Source organism: Colossoma macropomum, unplaced genomic scaffold, assembly GCF_904425465.1.
Source record: "Colossoma macropomum unplaced genomic scaffold, Colossoma_macropomum, whole genome shotgun sequence".
In the NCBI taxonomy this organism is placed as follows: Eukaryota; Metazoa; Chordata; class Actinopteri; order Characiformes; family Serrasalmidae; genus Colossoma; species Colossoma macropomum.
The window spans coordinates 37,542,463-37,568,018 of NW_023494790.1; the positions used below are offsets into that span (position 1 = coordinate 37,542,463).

At 39.9% G+C, this 25,556-nt stretch overlaps 2 protein-coding genes across 4 annotated transcripts in view; one reads left to right on the top strand and one right to left on the bottom strand.

Annotated features, from left to right (window-relative positions):
- Positions 1-341: 341 nt before the first annotated feature.
- Positions 342-21,106, bottom strand: zgc:123217 (uncharacterized protein LOC641414 homolog). 3 transcript variants are annotated; one of them, XM_036573299.1, is made up of 7 exons: positions 20,273-21,106; positions 14,562-14,746; positions 12,554-12,577; positions 10,774-10,936; positions 7,763-8,026; positions 5,834-5,982; positions 342-1,088 (listed from the first exon to the last, which is right to left on the bottom strand). In XM_036573299.1, the coding sequence occupies exons 4-7, from the start codon at positions 10,889-10,891 to the stop codon at positions 747-749; spliced, it is 873 nt and encodes a 290-aa protein (XP_036429192.1). In that variant the 5' UTR covers positions 10,892-10,936; positions 12,554-12,577; positions 14,562-14,746; positions 20,273-21,106; the 3' UTR covers positions 342-746. The 3 variants fall into 3 exon arrangements, with proteins under 3 accessions (XP_036429192.1, XP_036429191.1, XP_036429194.1); XM_036573298.1 differs by having other exon boundaries at positions 7,763-8,031; XM_036573301.1 differs by lacking the exons at positions 12,554-12,577; positions 14,562-14,746; positions 20,273-21,106 and adding an exon at positions 11,053-11,175.
- Positions 21,107-22,372: 1,266 nt separating this feature from the next.
- si:ch211-180a12.2 overlaps positions 22,373-25,556 on the top strand; it is a 28,446-nt gene continuing 25,262 nt past the window's right edge. The window contains exon 1 of the mRNA XM_036573302.1: positions 22,373-22,650. Coding sequence (XP_036429195.1) covers positions 22,599-22,650 — 52 coding nt within the window. The 5' untranslated portion in view covers positions 22,373-22,598. The remainder of the gene's footprint in view (positions 22,651-25,556) is intronic.

The following is a 25,556-nucleotide window of genomic DNA, read 5'->3' on the forward strand; positions in this document are numbered from 1 at the left end:
AAGGTGGACTGACAAGGTAGGGGTGTCTAATAGAGTGGACAGTGAGTGGACACAGTGCTTAAAAACTCCAGCAGCACTGCTGTGTCTGATCCACTCGCACCAGCACAACACACACTAACACACCACCACCATGTCAGTGTTACTGCAGTGCTGAGAATGATCCACCACCCAAATAGTACCTGCTCTGTGAGGGTCCATGGGGGTCCTGACCACTGAAGAACAGGGTAAAAGGGGGCTAACAAAGTATCAGAGAAACAGATGGACTACAGTCTGTAACTGTAGAACTACAAAGTGCACCTATATAGTAAGTGGAGCTGATAAAATGGACAATGAGTGTAGAAACTAGGAGGTCATAATGTTATACCTGATCGGTGTAAATCCCTTCATTCAAGTTGAAATTATAAGGAGAGTTTCAGGCCAGACTGCTTTTACAGTGAAGCACAATACAGGGCTGCCAATCAGAACAAATGTCATTTACCTATCTGAGTCTTAAAGTTACAGTAAGTCTGTCTAATTCTAAGGGATAAAGAACGGTTGGGAAAAGATCATGTAAAATAAATTGCAACTGTTTTTTGGTTCATAAAAACCAAACAAATGTTATGAGAGGACATTAGAGGGAAGGATAAAAATATAAGAAACGTGTAGAACATGGGCCCTTTAACCAGACAAGCTAACAGTGGTGCTAACTAGGCTAAGTGATATCACTATTGGTCATGTCTGACCACGCTGAGAAGAGCAGAAATGGGTCAGTGGACCCCTGAGAAGGTGAGTGTGAGAAATGCAGATGGAATGAGGCTGGAGAGGAGGACAAGGAGGCTGGAGAACAAGGAGGCCTTGGGCGTGGCAGCGGCTGAGCTCGCTGTAGTATTAGGGCAAACATAGCTGCTGTCTGTGTCGGTGCCGGTGGACGAGAAGGTCACAAAGCCGACGCTGGATCCGGCGGTGTTCTGTGTGATCCAGGTTTGGAACTCGGACACACGGGCAAAAACCTCTGGAAATCCTACTGCACAGGGAACTCCGAAACTGGTTATACCCGCCTGGACCCAAACGGAACCCTGCTTACACTGCAGCGGCCCTCCAGAATCCCCCTGCACACAGAGAGAGGTGAAATAGGGAGAATGAGTGATGAAATCAGACCTGAATTCCATTTTTTCCTCTCACTGACTTCCCATCCACCCTTCCGATCTTTATATCTGTGCCGTACATAACACGGGTGTTTACTTCCTGAAGGAAGCACAAAGCGCTAGGTTTGAAAACAGGACAGACTAATGCTGAATTTGCCTTAACTCGGAAGTGACACACCCTGATAGAACTATAGCCCTGTTAGCACTATAGCCCTGTTAGAACCATACCCTGATAGAACTATAGCCCTGTTAGAACCATACCCTGATAGAACTATAGCCCTGTTAGCATTATAGCCCTGTTAGAACCATACCCTGATAGAACCATAGCCCTGTTAGCATTATAGGTCTGTTAGAACCATACCCTGTTAGAACTATAGCCCTGTTAGCACTATAGCCCTGATAGAACTATAGCCCTCTTAGCACTATAGGCCTGTTAGAACCATACCCTGATAGAACCATAGCCCTGTTAGCATTATAGCCCTGTTAGAACCATACCCTGTTAGAACTATAGCCCTGTTAGCACTATAGCCCTGATAGAACTATAGCCCTCTTAGCACCATAGGCCTGTTAGAACCATACCCTGATAGAACCATAGCCCTCTTAGCACAATAGGCCTGTTAGCACCATACCCTGATAGAACTATAGCCCTGTTAGCACTATAGGCCTGTTAGAACCATACCCTGATAGAACTATAGCCCTGTTAGCACTATAGGCCTGTTAGAACCATACCCTGATAGAACTATAGCCCTGTTAGCATTATAGGTCTGTTAGAACCATACCCTGATAGAACTATAGCCCTGTTAGCACTGTAGGCCTGTTAGAACCATACCCTGATAGAACCATAGCCCTCTTAGCACTATATGCCTGTTAGAACCATACCCTGATAGAACTATAGCCCTGTTAGCATTATAGCCCTGTTAGAACCATACCCTGATAGAACTATAGCCCTGTTAGCATTATAGCCCTGTTAGAACCATACCCTGATAGAACCATAGCCCTGTTAGCATTATAGCCCTGTTAGAACCATACCCTGATAGAACTATAGCCCTGTTAGCATTATAGCCCTGTTAGAACCATACCCTGATAGAACCATAGCCCTGTTAGCATTATAGGTCTGTTAGAACCATACCCTGATAGAACTATAGCCCTCTTAGCACTATAGGCCTGTTAGCACCATACCCTGATAGAACTATAGCCCTGTTAGCATTATAGCCCTGTTAGAACCATACCCTGATAGAACTATAGCCCTGTTAGCATTATAGCCCTGTTAGAACCATACCCTGATAGAACCATAGCCCTGTTAGCATTATAGGTCTGTTAGAACCATACCCTGTTAGAACTATAGCCCTGTTAGCACTATAGCCCTGATAGAACTATAGCCCTCTTAGCACTATAGCCCTGTTAGAACCATACCCTGATAGAACTATAGCCCTGTTAGCATTATAGCCCTGTTAGAACCATACCCTGATAGAACCATAGCCCTGTTAGCATTATAGGTCTGTTAGAACCATACCCTGTTAGAACTATAGCCCTGTTAGCACTATAGCCCTGATAGAACTATAGCCCTCTTAGCACTATAGGCCTGTTAGAACCATACCCTGATAGAACCATAGCCCTCTTAGCACTATAGGCCTGTTAGCACCATACCCTGATAGAACTATAGCCCTGTTAGCACTATAGGCCTGTTAGAACCATACTCTGATAGAACTATAGCCCTGTTAGCATTATAGGTCTGTTAGAACCATACCCTGATAGAACTATAGCCCTGTTAGCACTGTAGGCCTGTTAGAACCATACCCTGATAGAACCATAGCCCTCTTAGCACTATATGCCTGTTAGAACCATACCCTGATAGAACTATAGCCCTGTTAGCATTATAGCCCTGTTAGAACCATACCCTGATAGAACCATAGCCCTGTTAGCATTATAGCCCTGTTAGAACCATACCCTGATAGAACCATAGCCCTGTTAGCATTATAGGTCTGTTAGAACCATACCCTGATAGAACTATAGCCCTCTTAGCACTATAGGCCTGTTAGAACCATACCCTGATAGAACTATAGCCCTGTTAGCACTATAGGCCTGTTAGAACCATACCCTGATAGAACTATAGCCCTGTTAGCATTATAGCCCTGTTAGAACCATACCCTGATAGAACCATAGCCCTGTTAGCATTATAGGTCTGTTAGAACCATACCCTGATAGAACCATAGCCCTGTTAGCATTATAGGTCTGTTAGAACCATACTCTGATAGAACTATAGCCCTGTTAGCACTATAGCCCTGATAGAACTATAGCCCTCTTAGCACTATAGGCCTGTTAGAACCATACCCTGATAGAACCATAGCCCTCTTAGCACTATAGGCCTGTTAGCACCATACCCTGATAGAACTATAGCCCTGTTAGCACTATAGGCCTGTTAGAACCATACCCTGATAGAACTATAGCCCTGTTAGCATTATAGCCCTGTTAGAACCATACCCTGATAGAACTATAGCCCTGTTAGCATTATAGCCCTGTTAGAACCATACCCTGATAGAACTATAGCCCTGTTAGCACTATAGCCCTGATAGAACCATAGCCCTCTTAGCACTATAGGCCTGTTAGAACCATACCCTGATAGAACCATAGCCCTGTTAGCATTATAGGTCTGTTAGAACCATACCCTGTTAGAACTATAGCCCTGTTAGCACTATAGCCCTGATAGAACTATAGCCCTCTTAGCACTATAGGCCTGTTAGAACCATACCCTGATAGAACCATAGCCCTCTTAGCACTATAGGCCTGTTAGCACCATACCCTGATAGAACTATAGCCCTGTTAGCACTATAGGCCTGTTAGAACCATACTCTGATAGAACTATAGCCCTGTTAGCATTATAGGTCTGTTAGAACCATACCCTGATAGAACTATAGCCCTGTTAGCACTGTAGGCCTGTTAGAACCATACCCTGATAGAACCATAGCCCTCTTAGCACTATATGCCTGTTAGAACCATACCCTGATAGAACTATAGCCCTGTTAGCATTATAGCCCTGTTAGAACCATACCCTGATAGAACCATAGCCCTGTTAGCATTATAGCCCTGTTAGAACCATACCCTGATAGAACCATAGCCCTGTTAGCATTATAGGTCTGTTAGAACCATACCCTGATAGAACTATAGCCCTCTTAGCACTATAGGCCTGTTAGAACCATACCCTGATAGAACTATAGCCCTGTTAGCACTATAGGCCTGTTAGAACCATACCCTGATAGAACTATAGCCCTGTTAGCATTATAGCCCTGTTAGAACCATACCCTGATAGAACCATAGCCCTGTTAGCATTATAGGTCTGTTAGAACCATACCCTGATAGAACCATAGCCCTGTTAGCATTATAGGTCTGTTAGAACCATACCCTGTTAGAACTATAGCCCTGTTAGCACTATAGCCCTGATAGAACTATAGCCCTCTTAGCACTATAGGCCTGTTAGAACCATACCCTGATAGAACCATAGCCCTCTTAGCACTATAGGCCTGTTAGCACCATACCCTGATAGAACTATAGCCCTGTTAGCACTATAGGCCCTGTTAGAACCATACCCTGATAGAACTATAGCCCTGTTAGCATTATAGCCCTGTTAGAACCATACCCTGATAGAACTATAGCCCTGTTAGCATTATAGCCCTGTTAGAACCATACCCTGATAGAACTATAGCCCTGTTAGCATTATAGCCCTGTTAGAACCATACCCTGATAGAACTATAGCCCTGTTAGCACTATAGCCCTGATAGAACCATAGCCCTCTTAGCACTATAGGCCTGTTAGCACTATAGGCCTGTTAGAACCATATGCCTTTTAGCACCATAGGCCTTTTAGCACCATAAGCCTTTTAGCATCACTCCATCTGAGAACAGTTTGCAGTGCTGTCATCTAGTTGTCCAGGGAGGTGATGTGTGATTCAGTGAGGATATGGTGAGTATTTTATGGCTGACCTCTTCTATTCAAATAACACCTTTCATTCACAGTGGATGTTTATCAGTCATTTGAAAAATGTTAGTTATTGATCTTATCCACTCATTAAAGGGTATTTTAGTATTTCTAAATTGTAAAAATCATTTTATTTTATACTGTTTAATTAATTAGCATTTATTTTCATGCTAAAACTTTTGGTGCTTTGATACATTTACATTGACAAGTCCTCTCTTAAAGGGGAATTCCACCAACTTTTCAAAGTTTCTGTATAATTCAACAGTTGAAAAGTGAACAGAGTCATTCAGTGCAGTTTAATTTGAAATCGTTTATGGTAGAGAACTCTACAGTAGATTTCTTTACAGTGGTGGCGACAGGAACCAGCGGTCACGATGTGTACAACACAAATATAGACATTTTATTTAGACGTCTGGTTCCTATCACCACCACTGTGAACAATTCTGACTCAGAACTTTTCTCTACAACTCATTATTTCACATCAAACCGCTCTGAATGCTCCCTTAGCGAAAAGTCACATATATTTCACATGTGAAGTGTGCAAAAAAACACGTTCTCATGTTTTTTTTATATCTCAACACATTTTCACATGTGATAACACATTTTTAGCACAGCTGTGCAAAAACCACATGTGAAGTTCATGTGACTTTTTGTTAGGGTTCACTGATGGTGTTTATTTCGTCCAGACTGTTAAGATTATTCGCAGTTTCTCTGTGATCTGCCTGGTTGAAACGTACCTGACAAATTCCTTTGCCATTTGTCCCAGCACAAACCATCTGAGCTGTGATAACAGTGTCCTCTACTGGCTTGTACACACACGTACACTGTCTGCTGCCCATGACTGGGATCTCGACCTCCTGAAGAGTTTGAGGAGCCGGTAAAGAAACTGGCAGAAAGACGGAGTGAGTGGGTCAGTCAGTGGGTGAGAGAGTCAGGTGTATAAATGAGAGAAAATGGAAAATTTTAGTTTCTGACACCTGTGAACAGGACAGTTGTTGTCCAAAGACCCTCATCAAACACCCACATAAACAAGTCTGTCATTTGAAGCCACACCACTTTTATTTACAGTGTTTGTTTCTATTGAGATAACAAGACGATCGTTTAGTGGAGAGACGTACTGTGCATTGTTCAGTTGCTGTTATGGCTACGGACTCCAGTCTTAAAGGGGAACTCCACCAATCTTTGACAATGTCTGCCTAATTAAGTGGTTCAACTGTAAACAGAGTCATTCAGAGTGGTTTGGTGTGAAACGCCCCGTTCTAGATAAACTTACAGAGTCAGAATTGTTCACAGTGGTGGTGATAGGAACCAGACGTCTGAAAAGTGTAATGTCTCACAGCTCCCACATAAATGGCTATGAATACATAGCTTGATGTCTGAGATATTGTTTTATGATTGTTTTAAAATAAGGTTTTGGTCTAAAACATACACACAATGTATAAACAAATGTGTATAAATACACATACATGTATATATATATATATATATATATATATATATATATGTATATATATATACATATATATATATATGTGTGTGTGTGTGTGTGTGTGTGTGTGTGTGTGTGTTTATTTATTTATTTATTTATTTATTATACATACACATTCATGGTGGAGGGATACATGCAGGGTGTTGTGAAAAAATAGTCCCTAAAGAAAACTTATTATTTCAGAATTTTACTATTTCCCATCATCAACATTCCATATAAACTCAGAAGACTCCTGTAGGTTCACTGGTGGTTTTGGATAGTAAATAAAATGTCTATATTAGTGTTGTGGTCATGGCGACCCCTGGGTCGCACTGAATTGGTACAAGAGGATTATTCGAGTTACACGATCTGTGCAAAAGTATTCAGACAGCCCTTCTATCGAGTGAATACTGTGAAGCGGTGTTTCTCAAAGCACCCTTTGGTGGTCCATAGTGGGCTGATGATGGCACTTTGTCTTAAAAATCAATGAAAAAATAATTGACTTAACAATAAAGAAAGAAATTTAACCTGTTTTCAAACTGTAAACAATGTTAATACAAGTTCTGCAAAAACGAATACACACTCCCCCTGACATTCTACCTCACTTCTCACTATTCTGATTTCTGATATAAAGCAACCTTATCACTGCTGTCGGAACAAAATCTCGTATCTCCGTTTTTGTTGTTTTTCGGTTTTTGACACAATTTGAAAATGCCTGTTGCCCTTTATATTGTGTGTAAATTTCATGATGAATGGACCAAAAGAAATGGCCCAAAATTACTTGGTAAAAATTCTGGTTCCATTGACTTACATTAAAAGTAGGTTATGTTTTTTCCTTCTCCTGTAAAGTTACCATTTTGTAGATACAAGGTTTTGTTCCGACAGCAGCGACATGTTAGCCTAATCTATTGATATTGTATGTTCACTAATTTGTGATATGTATTGCAGCAGTTTCAACTGTACTGAAATTTTCCCAAAAATTACTTTTTTGAGCAAAATAAGTAGAGTTTTGTTTGCTTGTGGTCTTTCATGCTTTCTAGTGATAAGTAGGCCTTGAGGTGGAAAAGTTTGAGAACACCTGCTTTAAAGTCCAGGTGTTCGGTTTTCTAATCTCCACAGAAATGCACTGTCAATAGAATAGCTAGAGTAACATCATCGCCATAGTAAATTTCGGTTCTTCCCCTTTTTTCAATCTTACCACCCTTGCCGATGTTGCCCCAGCCTGTGGCCCAACAGGAGGTGGCGTTGTAGAAGGTGCTGGAATTAGCCGCCAGGCAGATGGGCCGGATGTAGTCTGTTAAGGTGACTGACACGCTCAGCCTCATCAGAGTGACATCGTTGTCGTACAGGGTGTTGTTGTAGTTGGGGTGGATGATAATGGCCTGGATGCTCCAGCTCACTTCATTGGGGTTTGATCCGCTCTGATGCTGCCTTCCCAGGTACAGCGTCCACTTGCTCGTATCTGTGCTGATGTGAAGGACAGGACACAGTCAAATCTCCTGTGTTAAAAGAATATTCCACTGTTTTTTAACCGATCTGCTCATGTTTTTATTGTACCATCGATTTATTTGATGTGCTGTAGTTAAAAAAGACCAGAAAACCCATTGACTCGAAACTTACTTATAAGCCAGTGGGCAGTTGCTGAATTCTGTGAATAACCATTAAAAATATGTGACAATATAATTGTCAATATTTGAAACTCCAGCCATTCCACTCTAACAGTGCAGGCCTTAGAATGGGACAGACTGCGTGAATGTCTTATTACATTCTGTTCCAGTGTATACAAGTTATACCGAGGAAAGACAGTGAAGACCACTTGATTTATTGATGTATGGCTTGTCAAAGCCAACTTACTGTTCTTCATTTATTATTCTGGGTCACAGTTTTCAAGCTAGAGCCACGAAACTTGGAACCACAATCATAGAGCTGATATGGGAATAGTGTAGACATTACATACAGACTCACATACATGCTAGCAAATATATACTTACATATTAGCAGCGATCACGGATACCATAACAACTGTGACATCTTAGCAACCACCTGGGAGACCATAGCAATGGCCTAGCAACACCTTAGCGACCACATGGGACACCATAGCAATGGCCTAGCAACACCTTAGCGACCACATGGGACACCATAGCAATGGCCTAGCAACACCTTAGCGACCACATGGGACACCATAGCAATGGCCTACCAACACCTTAGTGACCACATGGGACACCATAGCAATGGCCTAGCAACACATTAGCGACTACATGGGACACCATAGCAATGCCTAGCAACACCTTAGCGACCACATGGGACACCTTAACGATCACATGGGACACCATAGCAATGCCCTAGTAACACCTTAGCAATCACAGGGGACACCATAGCAATGGCCTAGCAACACCTTAGTGACCACATGGGACACCATAGCAATGGCCTAGCAACACCTTAGTGACCATATGGGACACCATAGCAATGCCTAGCAACACCTTAGCAACCATGTGGGACACCAAAGCGATGCCCAAGTTTTTGTTTTAACTTTCAAACACAGGAGCTACACAGTGAAAAGTAGTTCCAGTTACTTTCAGTTTTTACCTGTTGTTTTCTGGTATCCACACCACTAATGTAATTCGGCCCTCTGAGAAACTAGTCCCATCTTTGTTTATACAGTTTGCAGCCAAATTCATTCCTTTGACTGCTGAATTCCTGAAATGCATTTCAAATAAACCTTCACTGAAATATTCCTATTAGCTTAAATCATAAGTGTGTTTTAGCATTTTTCTCGCTCCTTTTAATGTTCAGTGAAACACTTCACTCATTGTCCACAGGAATCAACAGCACAATACAGAGCAGCAGATTGAGACCAGGTTGAAAAACACTGGAAACGTTCCTTTAAATGATCTAATCCAGTCAGCGTCTAATCAGGAAGCTTTAAATTAGTTTGAGTTTGACAGTCCCTTCAGCGGATGTGAGGCTGAGAGCACTTCAAAAGACCTGCTCTTTGGGCAGGTCTTACACAATCTTCAGTGAAACGGAGGAACAGAAGAAGGACGTATTCTTTGAAAATGCTAGTTTTATGAATGCATTAAAAAGCTATAACACATTTAAAACTAACTCAGGGCAAATGTTACTGAACACATAAACTCAGTGCAGTCAGAATACCTGGAATTGCCACAGCAGGCTAACATAGGAGAGCCTGTCCAGTGTTTCTCCACTGAACTAACAACACTATGTTTAAACATCATTATCAGCTAATGACAAGCTGAATCGCTGCTGTAAGAAAAAACCTTGTATCTCCAAAATGGTAACTTTACAGGATAAGGAAAAAACAAACTTCACTTTTATTGTAAGTCAGTGGAACCAGACTTTTTCCCAAGCAATTTTCATTTCTTTTGCTCCATTCATCATAAAATTTACATAAAATGTAAAGAGCAGCAGGTATTTTTAAATTATTCCAAAAACTGAAAAACGATAAAAATGGAGGTTTTGTTCCAACATCAGCAATATGCACGCACATGCATGTATTGCTTTACATGCAAAATATGTGCAAAATATTTTTGTTCAAAATAGTACTGTATGTGATGACTTAGCCCTGAAATTCCATATGTAGAAATATATTTGTTTGTATGTTTGTTTGTTTGTGCCATCAAGTCAGCTTTGACTCCTGGAGACCATCTGGATTGGTGTTCCTCCAGAATTTCCTGTCTTGTGTTTGGGTCTTCAGGCATCTTAGTGGCTCATTGATGATTCCTCTGATTACTCCATCCTCTTCCAAGCATAACTGTCATAATTTCCTATGAACTAGCTCTTCTCATAATATGTTCAAAATAACTCATACATGTGAATATGATGTTTGGATGTATGATGAGTGTCCACATTCTTTTGGCCATGTAATGTCAACTCAAAGAACCATTGGAATGCTTAAACGCCTCTTTGAAGATCAGAAAATGGATCATCCCTTTGATGGACAACTGGTTATTTATGTAAAAGAACCTTTTTACAACTGGTTCTATATAGCACCCACTGTTATTACACATCACGGAACTTTTTTGGTAGTACATAGGAGTGGTTCTCAAACCGTTCCTCAGGGCCCCCTGAATGGTCCGGAGGTTTGGATCAAGCAAATATGTGGACCGCCTGGGGTCCATCATTTGAGAACTACTGGCATGTAGAACCCTTTTTGCTCAGAGTGTAATTAAAGAACCGGCCTACACTCACGATAAAATGCAGTGAGCGGCGGTGAGGACCCAGTCTTGGTGGATGAGCGTTCCTCCACAGATGTGTCTGCCTGAGTAGTGGATGCTGACCTGCCAGGGCCAGTTCCCCACTGGAGCATCAGCACCTCCTACAACACGGGTGTTCAGAGGGGCAACCCCACAGTCTGAGAGACACGGGGGGGACATAGATCAGTGAGAAGTTACCACAGTCCACAACTATCATTGCTGTAGAACTACAGTTATAGTGTCTATAAATACATCCATAATTTTTATAATCTACCTGAGTTTATATTCACTTCATGGTCCAACTGTGTTCCCTCAGATCCAGCTGTGCACTGAGGAAGCCCGTTCTCACAAGATAGAGAATTTTTTACTTCTTCTCTTTTTCTGGCCACAGTATGTCATGATTTTGACTTAGTATCTTAAAATAATGACTTACAATGTCAAAATAATGACTTAATGATAAATTGCAAGAAAGTAAAGAGTTTTTTAACAGTCATTTTAAAATACTAGGACAAAATTAGGAGAAAATAAGTAATTATTGCAAGTCATTATTTTGAGATACTAAACCAAAATTTGGAGAAAACCAGTCATTATTTTGAGATACTAAGTAAAAATTTTGAGAAAATAAATAATTATTTAAAGACACTAAAAATATATTTTGAGAAAATAAGCTATTTTAACATAATTAGTTATTATTTTGAGATACTAAGTAAAAATGTTGAGAAAATTAGTTTAGGTTGGTTAAAATGTTGAGATAGTAAGTCAGAAATTTGAGAAAATTTTCATTATTTTAGATACTAAGTAATAATTTTGAGAAAATAGGTAATGATTTTAAGACACTAGATGTAAATTTTGAGAAAATAAGTTATTTCAACATAGCGAGTTATTATTTTGAGACAGTAAGTCAAAATGATGAGAAAATTAGTTATTATTTCCAGATAATAAGTAAAAATTTTGAGCTAATAAGTAAAAATTAAAAAAAAATCTTTGTTTTGAGATACTAAGTAAAAATTTTGTGAAAATAAGTAATGAATGAAAGACACTAGTTATTTCAACATAGCCAGTTTTTATTTTGAGATATTAAGTCAAAATGTTGAGAAAATTAGTTATTATATCCAGATACTTTAAACTTTTAAACTTTTGAGGTAGTCAGTCAAAAGTTTGAGAAATAATTCATTATTTTGAGATACTATGTATACATTTTGAGAAAATAAGTTATTTCAAAATAGCGAGTTATTATTTTGAGGTACTAAGTCAAATTGTTGAGAAAATTAGTTATTTCCAGATAGTAAGTTAAAATTTTGAGATCTGAAAACATAAAATTCATTATTTTCAGATTCAAAGTAAAAATTCAGAGAAAAGTCATTAATCCGTCATTTGTCATAGTTTGTTAAGATACTAAGTCAAAATTCTGAGAAAATTAGTCATTATTTAAAGATAGATGTTCAAACTTTAAGGCAAGAAGTCATTATTTTGAGAATTTTTCTTCCAGAAACCAAAAATGGAGAATAAAAGACGCAATTGTATGTTTTTCTCCCTGGCAGGGGTGGGCTGAGGGTGGGCTTCAAAAGTGCACAAATTAACGTGTGTGTTTTTTTAATTTGGGATTGTGTTGAACATTTTTGTTGTCAAATTGGTCAAACAAACAAAATGTTAAATACCTTCATACAGAGGCTTTTTACTGTTATCAGATTGAGGATCAGATTTCTTTCTCTAGAGACTCTGTGGAATCAGACTAACTGAGTCGAATCAGAACTGAAACAAATCTGAGATCTTACTGTTCGTAGTCTGTGCATTTGAGTCTGTAGGAGAAAAACAAAGATTGGTTATGAAAAGTATTGATCATAATTAGTACTCAATTAAATATAAGCCTGTAAATCAGCACCTCCATCTTCTGGCCCTCCAACCATACTCCTCCATAGAGTTACAGTAGAAGAGATTTACCAACTAAACAATGTAAAGGTTGACGTGACTTGACTAAAGGTATTCAAAGGGGAATTCCACACATTTTTCAAAATTTCTGCATGACTGAGTGTTTGAGATGTAAACAGAGAGATTCAGAGTGGTTTGGTGTGAAATGGTTCAGATGTCTTTACAGTGGTGGTGATAGGAACCAGGGGTCACCATGACTACAACACAAATATAGACATTTTATTTACTATCCAGAACCACCAGTGAACCTACACGAGTCTTCTGAGTTTATATGGGATGTTGATGATGGGAAATAGTGGAACATCTGAAAACTATTTGGGACTATTTTGCCTCCTACATGTATCCCTCCACCATGTGTGCGAGGGCCAAAATGTTCTCACAACTATCATAAATCAGTGTCTCAGACATCAGGCAGTGTATTCATATATGCAATAACTTTCTGTGAGGGAGCTTTTAGAGGTGGACGTCTGCAGCCGTATTTCAGAAACATACTGTCTTTAGTCTTAAGTTAGGTTTAGAAGGTCAAGACGAGATTTTTCACAAATTCGTGTTACAGAAGCAAATCTTATCTAAATTCAGGAATCTTATCTTATCTTACAGCATCTTATTTTAAGTTGGTAAATCTTAAAGTACTCGATCAAAGTCGACGATCAGCTGTCATGTCTGTTACCTAGCAATCGACCCAACACACACAGCTGAAACATAAACACATCATCAAAAATATGTTAAACATGTGAGTTAGTTAGCCAGACAGCCACCGTTACTGATGTAAAAAAGGTCAAACTGAACTAAAGTGTGATGAACTGTAAGTTGTGAATACTGTCAGAGCGCCCCCTGCTGTTTATCAGAGCGTCGCCGCTCCCCAGTTTCAGTCTCCATTTCCCCAAACGCTTTAGCCGAGCGCGCTAACGTTACTCCTCCTAATAAACAGACCCACGTTCAGCTCCGTCTCCTCATTATTCACCACCATCACTGTAATATTTCATCATCAACATTAACACACGAAGGTGATCAGAGGGGCGGTGGAGATCGAGTCTGCAGCGTCTGAGATCTTTAAAACGCAGAGTTAGAAAAGAAAATCATCTCACAGTGAAAGCAGCGTTTTACAGTAGAAATAAATGGAGCTCTTTATGCTGGTAGTGAACTATGCTGCTGACTCAGCTGCCTAAAAACCATAGAAACGGACCTTAAACAGAAGTTCGGACCCTGTTGGGGTTCATCCTAAAGTTAGGACAGGATTTAGGAGGTTTAGTCTAGTTAGGATGTTTGTGTGATGCTGTTTTCTTATCTGGAGTTCATGATGAGATTATGAAGTTAGGAACTGTTATTCTGGAATAACTACTGTCCGAAATTCAGTCTGTACTGAAGTCGTCATGGAGACTAAACAGATTTCAGAGTTGAGAAGTTTCTCTAATACGGCCCTCTGAATGACTTTGTTTAACCCCTTAACAATCCAGGATTATTACATACAAAGGTTTATTATTCAGTAACTACAGGGACTTCGGTGCAAACTAATAGAGCCATTCTTCTGTTATAGAAGTGTGTAGTAATGCTTTGGGCCTCCTGGCCAGCCCATGGCTTGGTAAGGGGTTAAATCTGAACCATTTCATTTTCATTATGCAGAAATTTTGAAAGATCAGTGGAATTCTCCTTTAACATCAGACTCAGGGCCTTTAGGTCAGTGTCTGACAAATGATGATCCCATTCTGGAATTTTTGTGGCATCAAAAGAAATAGAAGGCAAAATGTCTCTCAAACAGAAAAAGTGAAACCGAAAGCCATCTTGCATTATACAGTCTATCCATATGTATTGTCATTAGGTCTACTGCATATACACAAACATCAGTCAGCTTACCTTCAGCAGACAGCAGTAAGATGGTGAAGTATAGTGAGATGAGAGATAGCTCCATGGCTAAGTTTGACCGTAACAGAGGAAAAGGATTTCACTCTCCCACTGTCGTCTGGTCTGTGCTAATGGAGGGTTCTGTCTCTAGAGTTATCTGTTTTGCCGTCACAGCAGGAAGACCAGTAATTCTTGTTCTGTTGAAAGATCAGTTACGGTTATGCTTAAAAATATAACCACTACCATGGACCACACCTATTTTCACTACTTACAGTTCCCTAAGAAAGTATTTAAAAAGTATTTGGAGGCTGTGTTGGGAAACAAAATGTCAAACTGAGTGCCATTTGTTCTAAACAGACTAAGACTATATATTTGTGTGTGTATATATAATTTCAAACACTAAAATGTATTTTACAATATTTTGCCCTATTAATCTTTCAAAATATATTTATTTTAAAATGTATGGGAAAATATTATACCTAAAAATGTACCATACAAAAATAAATGTACGTAAATGTGTTTATCAGACACGTTTGAAAATGTATGAATACAGTCAAAATCCTCCCTAATTCACTTTATTGTCTGAAATGAATTTGGGGACGGAGCAGGGACGGGAGGGGAAGGGCAGGTGAGCTCCGAACGCTCTTGGAGCAGGGATGGAAGGGAGAGAAGGTGAGGGGGTTGAAGGGCTCCAGTCCTCCTTGGAGCTGGGACTGGAGGCTTGAGGGGTGGTGAGAGAGGGGCTCCTGCCCCCACGCACACCGAGGGTTGCCGCTCCACCAGCAGGCTCCTGACCATCTGATGGGTCTCCACCTGTTGCTTCTCAAGCTGCTTCCAGTGCTTTTCAGCATCCTGGAAGACAGCCTGCAGCTCCCGCCAGCCGGCCAGGTGCAGGTGGACTAGGGTCTTGACGGTCTCCTCTTCTGCCGCGGAGACTCCCTCAGTGTGTTGGAGGCAGGGTTCAGTGTTGCAGCAGCCATATCTTTATTTCACCCACACAAATAAACACAAACTCAAACCTACACTATGCTGGCCACTTTTCAGTGGCTTCAGTCAGCTAGACTTTCCAGTCTCTTACTCAAGCTTTTCAGCTCTTCCGTTTCTTGCTGCTGCTTGTCCCTCTCTGTCGCTCTGTTCTCTCTCTGCTCTTTTAAAAGGTGCCCGAGCCGAGAGGGAACGAGAGCTCGCCGCTCCGCCTCCCCGTCACCACCCCCAGCTTGCAGCTCGGCCGCCTGGGTCAAACATGAGGTGTAGTGAAGCAGCCTCACTGCGTACCAGGGGGCTTTTGCCCTCCACGACTCTCTCCCTGCCATCTTCACTGAGGTTCGTCGCTGCTGGGTGTTTGGGCCCCGCCGTCCTACCAGCTCCCGTGGCCATCATCGTCGGGTCCCGGGGGGTGGGTGCATGCCACACAGAGGTAAATAAGGAAGGAATTGCACTTGCCATGTACTTTTGTCATTGTTTTGGCCTGTGTCTTCTCCTTGGTCCTGCTTCTTTATCATCTGTTCCACCTGTCTGTTGTCTGTAGCTCCACTCCCTGATTAGTCCCAGGCGTTTACTGTTTCCCCACAGTGTATTTATATCCCTGTGTTTGCTCATCCCTTTGTCTTGCATTGTCGATGTGACCCCTTTGTTCCCTGTTCCTAGTTCTCTTTGGTCTTGTTTCAGGCTTTGAGTTCTTTAGTTTGTCTTCCTTTGTGTTTAGTTTTGTTGTGCTCTGTTTTTCGTGATGGACTTATCTGCTCTATTGTATTATTATACTATTATATTACTATACTATTATTGCTCTATGTGCCTCGGCTACTCAGTTTCTGGACTCTGTTAAATTAGATTAAAATAGAAGCAACTCGCACTTGCATCTGGCCTCATTGCCTCCATCGTCCCATGGAGGGTGAAAGCTAGCACGTGGCTAGCACTCAGGTCATATGATTGCTGTGATAAATTTATGTAATTCCAAAATGCCATGTTTTTAGACCAAACTCTACAGCACAATTGTGCTGGTTTGAATGTTTAGAGCTAGCAGGTAACAGCCAGCACGATCAAAAAGTGAACAAAAAAAGGTGTAAAGTGTAAAAAAGTGATAGTTTTAATACCTGAAAACTCATTCGTATCCTATGCTTGACTCACATGAGCAACAGCACTGTGTACACGAAGTCCTCAATTACCTGGACACGCTGCTCAACTGAACTGAAATGGCACGATATTTGATGTTTAACTTATGAATTTTGGGCTTTATTCTCCAATATCTTCCTAAGTTTGTTCTTAAATGTGTTGTTGAGAAAGATCCTAAGAAAATGTCTATGTCAGATTCATGACGTGTTCTTAAAGCACAGAACCGTTCTCACCTTTGTGCTCTTGAGTGTGTGTAGATTCTGTTCTTACCTAAGAACAAATCCCACATGAGAGAACACTGGTGAGTCAGAATCTTCATGAAAACTGCATAACTGGGTTTAAAGCCTGCAACCCTTTCCAAAAAAGTTGGGGACTGAAGTCGATCCAGTTTTGAAAGCAGAATTTTTTGCCATTCTTTCTTTATGCAAGTCTTAAACTGCGCAACCATACAGGGCCTTCATTGTCGTTTGTTGTGCTTCTGAATGTGTGAGACTGTCCAGCATCTCCACCGTCAGATTACGCAGCTATGCTGTTAAACCAGAAGCATGCTGGTTTTTAATGCAATTCCTTTGGAGGGGTCAAAGGTTACAGGCATTTAGTTGTAGTTTTTGGCCTTGCCATTTACGCATTCCCTGAATTCTTTAGACAACATGCATTGTAGAGGGTGAAGATCCTAAAATCGTTGCACAGTTTTCTTTTAAATATGGCTGAAAGTGGATTCACAAACCACTGCTTTCTGAATGTGTTTGTATTCCACATACTGTCCCAACATTTTTGGAACTGACATTTGTAGTATAGAATATAAAATTCTAAGAACAGATTCATAAACATAAAAATAATCAGACACTCAGAATCTCTCCCGACAATCTTTCATCAACAATCCTCCGTTTTCCATGCAGATTAACAAGTTCATTTTGAACCGATGCACATTTTCATTCAGTTCATTAAGTTTCCTCAATGGGATCAACAGTGGGCTCCATTTTTCCCCTCTCTGTGAGGACCCTGTGTTTCTCTCAGGCCTTTAAATCTTCCTCTGTCCACTCTCTCACTTGCTCTCCCTCCCCATCTCTCTCTCTCTCCATCTCTCTCGGTCGCCCTTCCAACCCTTGTTTCTTCTTTCGCTGCCTTTCCCTCTTAATTGCTGCATTGCTGTGCAGGCCGACACACTCAGGGCCTAATTTGTGTGCGTTTCCATCAAAAGGAGCACTAAAGTTCCCGTTGAAGAGAGCCGTGTAGAATTGACCCCTTAGTAAACTTAGTAAACTCTACTCTTCACTCCATCCATTCCTCCTTTTACACTGTGCACTCCCTCATGGTGGGATGAAAGGTTTCGATACAACAGAAGAATGAAGGACAAATGGGTCAGACAAACAGACTTTAGCTTCGGAACAGTCACCTCAGAAAAAAAGGCTAAAATAAACTGGACATAACACAATATAATGGTATTTACAGGGAGACCACAGCTGTTTATTTTAAAGCTACAGCCGTCAGGAGAGCTGGACATTCTTAGGGAGAGTTGTTCAGGTTACCATAGATATTTTTTTCATGGTTCTCATAACGAATGCAGCACCACCTTCGATCTGTTCGAAAACAGTAAGAGCCAGAAAAAAAAAAACGTCTAATTTACACAGCTTCCCCTTTACCCCAAATGTAATCAATCAGCAAAGGCATGTTCTGTGTGTGCTTCTCTAGCTATGGGAGCTAATGTAGCTGACAAGCAGTAGAAGCTGACCAACCAGTTCGCATGGCGCTAACTGCATGGCTAAATCATCACAAACTCACTTCAAAGCATGTGGAGGTGTTCAGTGTCTCTAATAGTCTTGATTATGTGGTTTCTGACTCTGTATGACTCACTGTTATCTATAAACATGGACTAAAGTACATTATAGCTAAAAACAGTAGCAGCTAGCCTGGATTTTGTCTGTACTTTTGTCCATTCAGGCTTTAAAACAGTAGCAAATACTGTTTTTAGCTGTGTGACACACTTTGGTCCATTTTATTGATACTAGTGTGTGATACCCTGTGAGAAACCACATTAGGGATTACTGAACATCTGCACATGATTTGAGGAAAGTGTGTGTATTTTCATTCCATGCTGGTCTAAATGCTGGTTTGTGCTGGTCTGTTGCTGGTTTAACTGGTCATCCAGCATGGTCATGCTGGTTGACCAGCGTACCAGTATCCAAAACAACATATTGAAACATTCACCGCTATTAGAACAGACACAGCTTTCGCATGAGTCATGGTGCTTTATTCTCCAGCTGTTGTCGGCCACAGCCACGCCGTACGTAAGCAGAGTCTCTCACTAACAGTTCGCTCTCTAATTCAGCTCACGTCTTTCGTTTCTCTCTCTCTTTACCAGCTCACACACTCTCACACACACTTCCCCTAGGTGGTACTTAGCCCTGCCCTTCACAATAAGAGTCCCCATGAGAAAAAAAAATATGTATGGACATATATTTTTATATATTTGAAATACATTTCAAATGCATTGCAATCCATGTCAAAATACATTCCAAACACTGAAATGTATTTCAGAATATATTGCCATATTAACCAAATGTATTTTAAAATGTATGGGGAAATATTACACATAGAAATGTACCACACAAAAATAAATGTATGTAAATGTATTTATCAAATACATTTGAAAATGTTTGAAAATAGCCAACATACTGTCTAATGCATTTTACAGTTTGGAATAACTTTGGAAATTAATTTACATTTGAGTTTACTAATCTTAAGTATTAGCAATGAAACCTAGGCAAAAAATGCAGTTATGATTTGATATCTTGTTTATTTGAAATGCATTGTGTGTCTTACTGCATATGTACATGGTTAATGTAAAGTACAATGCAGATCACAGAAGTCAGTACTGTTTAGTTGCACCTGTAGCCTTTTTAAACTACATACAATTGAAAAAAATCTGATAACAACCGTAATTAAATGCATTCTACAATATATATTTAACAAATATGTTTTTGGCTATTTTCAAACATTGCAAAAATATATTTTATAAATAAATTTGGAACATATCTTTTTCCTGATGGGTCCTTAGCAAAATAACCCAGTGCAAGAAATGCTAGAGAACACACAACCTAGAACTAACATGTCAGAAACATTGCTCGAACTTGCTGCAATGTGTTGGTTCTGTGCAGGTTTTTCCAGCAAGATCGTTTAGGCATGCAGTTAGCATGATGCTAATTGATGCATATAAGCTTCTATTACTTGTTAGCTATGTTAGCCTCTAGCACAAAACTAAAGAAGCAAACTTCAGACACCAGACATATCTTTCCTCATTGATGACTTGATCATCCTCAAATGCATTTTCCATTCACATTATATCTTTTACCATCATCAACATTCCATATAAACTCAGAAGACTCTTGTAGGTTCACTGGTGGTTCTGGAGAGTAAACAAAATGTCTATATCTGTGTTGTAGTCATGGCGACCCCTGGTTCCTATCACCACCACTGTAAAGGAATCTAATAGAAATTGAATATAAATTGTGTGCATTTTTATTGGAGCTTTCTGTAAAGCTCATGTAGCCTAGCAACAGTTGCTAAAAAAAGAACCTGTCTGTGAATGGACCATGAATCGTTCAACTTACCATTTGCAAAATAAAGATCGACACAGTTCTGAGCCAATCAGAGCCACCTGTAAACGCCACTTCCTCTGTCACTCCAAGGGACAACACTGGCCAGCATTCGTATCTTATCCGTTCTCAAATGTTTACATTGAACATCTTGTAAAGCCGATAGTAAAAAGTTCCAAATGTAATTTTCTGCGTTTTTCTAAACGTCTAAACTTTTTTGTGTGTTAGCACAGGTGCTACCGATGCTACCAGGCAGCCTGAGCTGAAGGTTTGGTTTAGCAGCAGCACCTAAAAGCTGAGGTCGCTCCCTCGTAATTTTTCTAATATAGTCGATTGCTTTGTCTTCTGTTTAGTTGTTTGCTGACTGTAACTTTCATATCTGTCCACGAGGAGCTAATAAAGTTACTGAATATTTGATGAAACCTGTAAATACTTTATGGTGCTGCTGCAGCCTCTCCAGCTGGTTAATGTTCCACCACAATAAGGTCAGATGTGAGAAACAGAGGGAGATTATTAAAGGTGTGAAGGTGTGAAGGCACTCGTCCTCCTCCTCGTCCTCCTCCTCCTCCCGCCGTCCGTAATAGAAATACAGTTGTTTTTTCCGTTCCATTGAAACTGGACATGTGATCAATCCACATGAGATCAACAGTGGACCCCTGATTTCAGCTGGGTCACTATACAGCGTGAATATAAAGTAGCCTAAAACACTGGACACGAGCCAGGCTGAATTTTAAGTGACCACTGTCCTAATTGTGACTGTGTACATGTCTCTCTCTCTCTCGCTCTCTCTCTCTCTCTCTTTCTCTCATTCTTTCTATTTTCTTTCCCTCTTTCTTTATCCTTCTCTCCACTCTCCTTTTCTTTCTCTCATTCTATCTCTCCTTCTCTTTTTGACTACCTCCCTCTTTCTATTGCTCTCCTTCTTTCTCTCCCTTTCTATCTCTATCTCTCTCCTTTTCTCTCCCTCTTTCTCTTTCTCTTTCTTTCTTTCCCTTTCTTTCTCCCACCTTTTTCTATTTGACTCTCACCTCTTTCTGTCGTTCTTTCTTTAGTTCTTTCTCTTTCTCTCTACTCTACTCTCTTCTCTCTTTTTCTTTGTATATATATATTTCTCCTTCTCCTTTCTTTCTTTCTGTCTCTTTCTCTCTCTCTTCTTCCATTTTTCTCTCTTCTTGTATTCCTTCTCTCTCTCTCTTTTCTCTCTCCTTTCACTCCATCTTTCTCTTTCTCTTTCTCCCCCATATTTGTGTCACTCTCCCTTTTCTCTTCCCCCTTTCCTTCCTTATCTCTCTTAACGCTTCACTCTCCCTTTTTTCTTCTCTCTCCATTTTTCTTTTTTCACGTTCTCTTCTTGCATTCCTTCTCTCTCTTTCCATCTGTATCTTTTTCTTTGTATCTGTTTTTCCTTCTCCTATCTCTTTCTTTCTTTTTTCTCTCTTAATTTTCTTTTATTTCAATCTCTCTCTCCTTTTCCTTCTCTACTCTTGCATTCCTTCTGTCTCTCTCTCTCTCTCTCAATTTTCTCTCTCCTTCTTTCTCTCTATCCTTTTCTCTCTCCCTGTTTACCCTTCGCTCTTTTCTCTTCCCCTTCTCCTCGCTCTCTCTCTCCTCTTATCTCTCTTTAGCCTTCACTATCCTTTATTCTCTTCTCTCTATCCATTTTTCTTTTTTTCTGTCAGTCTTTTTTCTTTCTTTGTTTTTCTCTCTTCTTGCATTCTTTCTCTCTCTTTCTACCTGTATCTTTTTGTATTCGTTTTTCCTTTTCATTTCTCTTTCTCCCTATCTTTTTTTATCTCTTCATTTTCTTTTATATCAGTCTCTCTCTTCCTTTCCTTCTCTCTTCATGCATTCCTTCTCTCTTTCTATCCTTATCTTCAATCTCTCTCTCCCTCTGTTTACCTTTCACTCTCTTTTCTCTTCCCCCTCTCTCCTCTCTCTCCCCTCTTATCTCTCTTCAGCCTTCACTCTCTCTTACTCTCTTCTCTTTGTCCTTTTTTGTGTCACTCTCTCTCTTTTTCTTGCTGTTTTTCTCTCCTCTTGCATTCCTTCTCTCGCTCTGTCTCTCTCCCTTTTTTTTCTTCTCCCTCTCTCTTTCCCCCTCTGTTTACGCTTCACTCTCCCTTTTTCTCTCCCCTCTCTCTCTCTCTCTGGTTAAGTGTCCATTATATGTCCAGCTCGCTCGCCCCTCTTGTTGGCCTGTTGAGCCCTGTTTCTGATCGCCTGCCCGTTTGGAACCCGCCCACCGTCCACTCCGTATATAAGAGTGCGTGTCACTATCTAAGAGTGTGAGAGAAAACAAAAGGGCTTGATAAGGCCTGCCTGCTCAGATCAGTTAAAGACCATGAGGTTTAAAGTCCTGCTCTGTTTGTGTCTCCTGAGCCCAATAAAGCTGGGTGAGTATCGGAATGAAATGCTTTTACTTTTGTTGTTAACTGGAAAAGGTGAGACGCTGGTGTGATTACCGGCCTCATCCTCATGCAGGCGCGTCAATAAACCTGTATCTTTATCCTTATTTGAGAGCCAGATTGCGGCAGGGTGACTATTGCGCGCTAATTGAATCGTCAATAAGGTCAATTGCTTTCAGTGACACTGCAGTTCAGCACACATTTCAGCTCTACTGAATCCTAAATATGAAAAATGCATAATCAGCCAGTCTGAGCAGCAGAACCTGCAGAACTGTCAGAGAGGTTATTTTCTTTGAGAGCTCACATTTCGCTGTTGTGAGAACAAAACCTCGTATCTCCAAAATGATAACTTTATAGGAGACAGAAAAAACATACTTTACTTTTAATGTAAGTCAGTGGAACCAGAATTTTTTCCAAGTTATTTTGGGCCGTTTCTCTTGGTCCGTTCATCATGAACTTAACACAATATGTGAAGAGAAACAAGTATTTTCAAATTATGTCAAAAAGTGAAAAATGACAAAAATTGAGATGTTCTGACAGCAGCAATTTGTTTGTTTGTTTATTACATTAATGTGCTGTATGACAGTAGAGATTGTAATCTACTGTCTTTCCCACAGCTGTGCTTACTCTGCATAATCTGAAACCACAGCTGAAGAGAAAAACACTGTTCATGCAGAAAGTTTAGCCGTCCAGCTCAGTTTACCCTCTGTGAGAAGAGAGGGTGCCAACACTTTTGCTCGGGAAAACTTAAAGGGTTAACTTTTTATTTCTGCAAAATTCAGCGTTTGCACTGCAAAGCTGGCATCTTGTCAAGTGAAATGATCTTAAATCTAGTCGATATATCTAATATTTAGATGGCTGTGCACTGATTATAAGATTATCCAGCTTATTTCTAGACATTTTTCTCGTGTTTTCAGTCATTTTATTAAGTAAAATTATCTCACTATACTGGCAGATAGTTTTGCTGGTTTCAAGCACGTTTCTTAAAACAAGCACATTTATTTGCCAGTATAGTGAGATAATTTTACGTCATAAACTTACTTAAAACAAGAAAAGAAAAAATGTCTAGAAATGAGGTAAATAATCTTAAATTAAGCTCACAACAACCTCAACAGGAGAAATATCAGATTTATTGACTATTATTATTTTTATTTTTCATCATATCTGCCTTGAGATGTGATTATCACTTCAGAAAAATAAGGCATTATGGATAATTTTTTAAGTTCATGTGGTCATTTTAGAATCTTCTATAGCTCTGTTCATCGTTCTGGACACATCTCACATTTCTACATTTGATTTATTTAATTTTACAGCTTCAGGACTTTTATACTGGAATATCTGCTTTTATATTATTCAAAACATTGGTTCAAAACTTTTGAACAGTCAGTTCTTCATAGGTTCTTTAATAAAGGTTTCGAAGAACCATGACAACTCAAATGGTTATTATGGAGGAACCGTTATAGAGGGTTTTCTTTAAAGAACCTTTTAAAACTGGTACACTCTTTAAAAAATGGTTCTTCAAGGGTTCTTTAGTAAAGGCAATGGTTCTATTTTGAACTATGAGCACTGAAAGCATTACCATTAGCAATGGTGAAATGGTTCTTCAAATTGATGAAGAATGTGCTGTAGATGGTTCTATATAGAACCTTTTTGAAAAGAATTCTATATAGCACCAAAAAGGGTTCTTTTATTGTAACAAGATTGATATCGTAACAATAGCAGAACACTTTCTGGTGCTATATAGAACGCTTTTCAAAAAGGTTCTTCATAGAACCACCTACAGCATATTCTTCATCAATCTGAAGAACCATTTCATGATGCAAAGAACCCTTTAATCATGCAAAGTTTTAAAACTGGTACATTCTTAAAGAAGATGGTTCTTCAAGGGTTCTTCAGTAAAGACAATGGTTCTATATGGAACCATGAGCACTCAAAGAACCATTTGCAGGTTTAAAGTGTTCTTTCCACTGTAAAATTGTTCTTCAGATTGATAAAGGTTGTGTTTTTTATTATATGATTCTACACAGCACCAAAAAGGGTTCTACAAACTTGACATCATAACTATATAGAACCATATACAACACATTCTCCAGCAATCTGAAGAACCTTCATGCAAAGAACAGCAAATGGTTCTTTGAGTGTTCATGGTTCGATATAGAACCTTTGCCTTTACTAAAGAACCCTTAAAGAACCATCTTTTTAAGAGTGTTTACCACCAAAAAAGGTTTGACTACTGCTACAACTACAAGAACCCTTTTTTGGTACTGTGTGGAACCCTTTTCTGCTCAGAGAGTGGTGTATGGAACCACATTTTGAACAAAAGCACCTCATTCAGAGCCACGTCTGATCATTTATTGTAAGAATTGAAATAATATTAAGGTTTTTGTTACTGTAGGTTCAGTAAACATTGAATACAAAACAACATTCCGGTGCAGAAGAGCTGCTACGTTTGTCTGAGAAAAGGCTTTGAGGATTTTTCCACTGGGATCAAATCTCTACTCCACTGTATGTTGACCTCCTGGAACAGTTAATAAGTCTGTGAATGGTCGATTGGCTCTCAGCACTGCAGATACATTCAATGATACTGTTATCAGGAATTATGTATTCAATTATTGAGTCTTTGGACTTCACAAATCCAGCCAATCAGGTCACAGCTGAACTGCAAACCTCTCCAAAGGTCTAATCGTCGACTAGAGCAGCTTTCAGTAGTTGGGGAACAGCACTGTGTCGAGGAAAACCAGCATGATGTGCTGTATTTTCTCCATATAGTGAAGAAATGTGAAAGAATCCAGATTTCGACTGATTATCTGAGGTTTCATTCACAATAGTGATGATTTAAACACAATTACTAATCAAACAGTAGGCCTGTAGGTCTAACGCCGGACTGGAGGAGC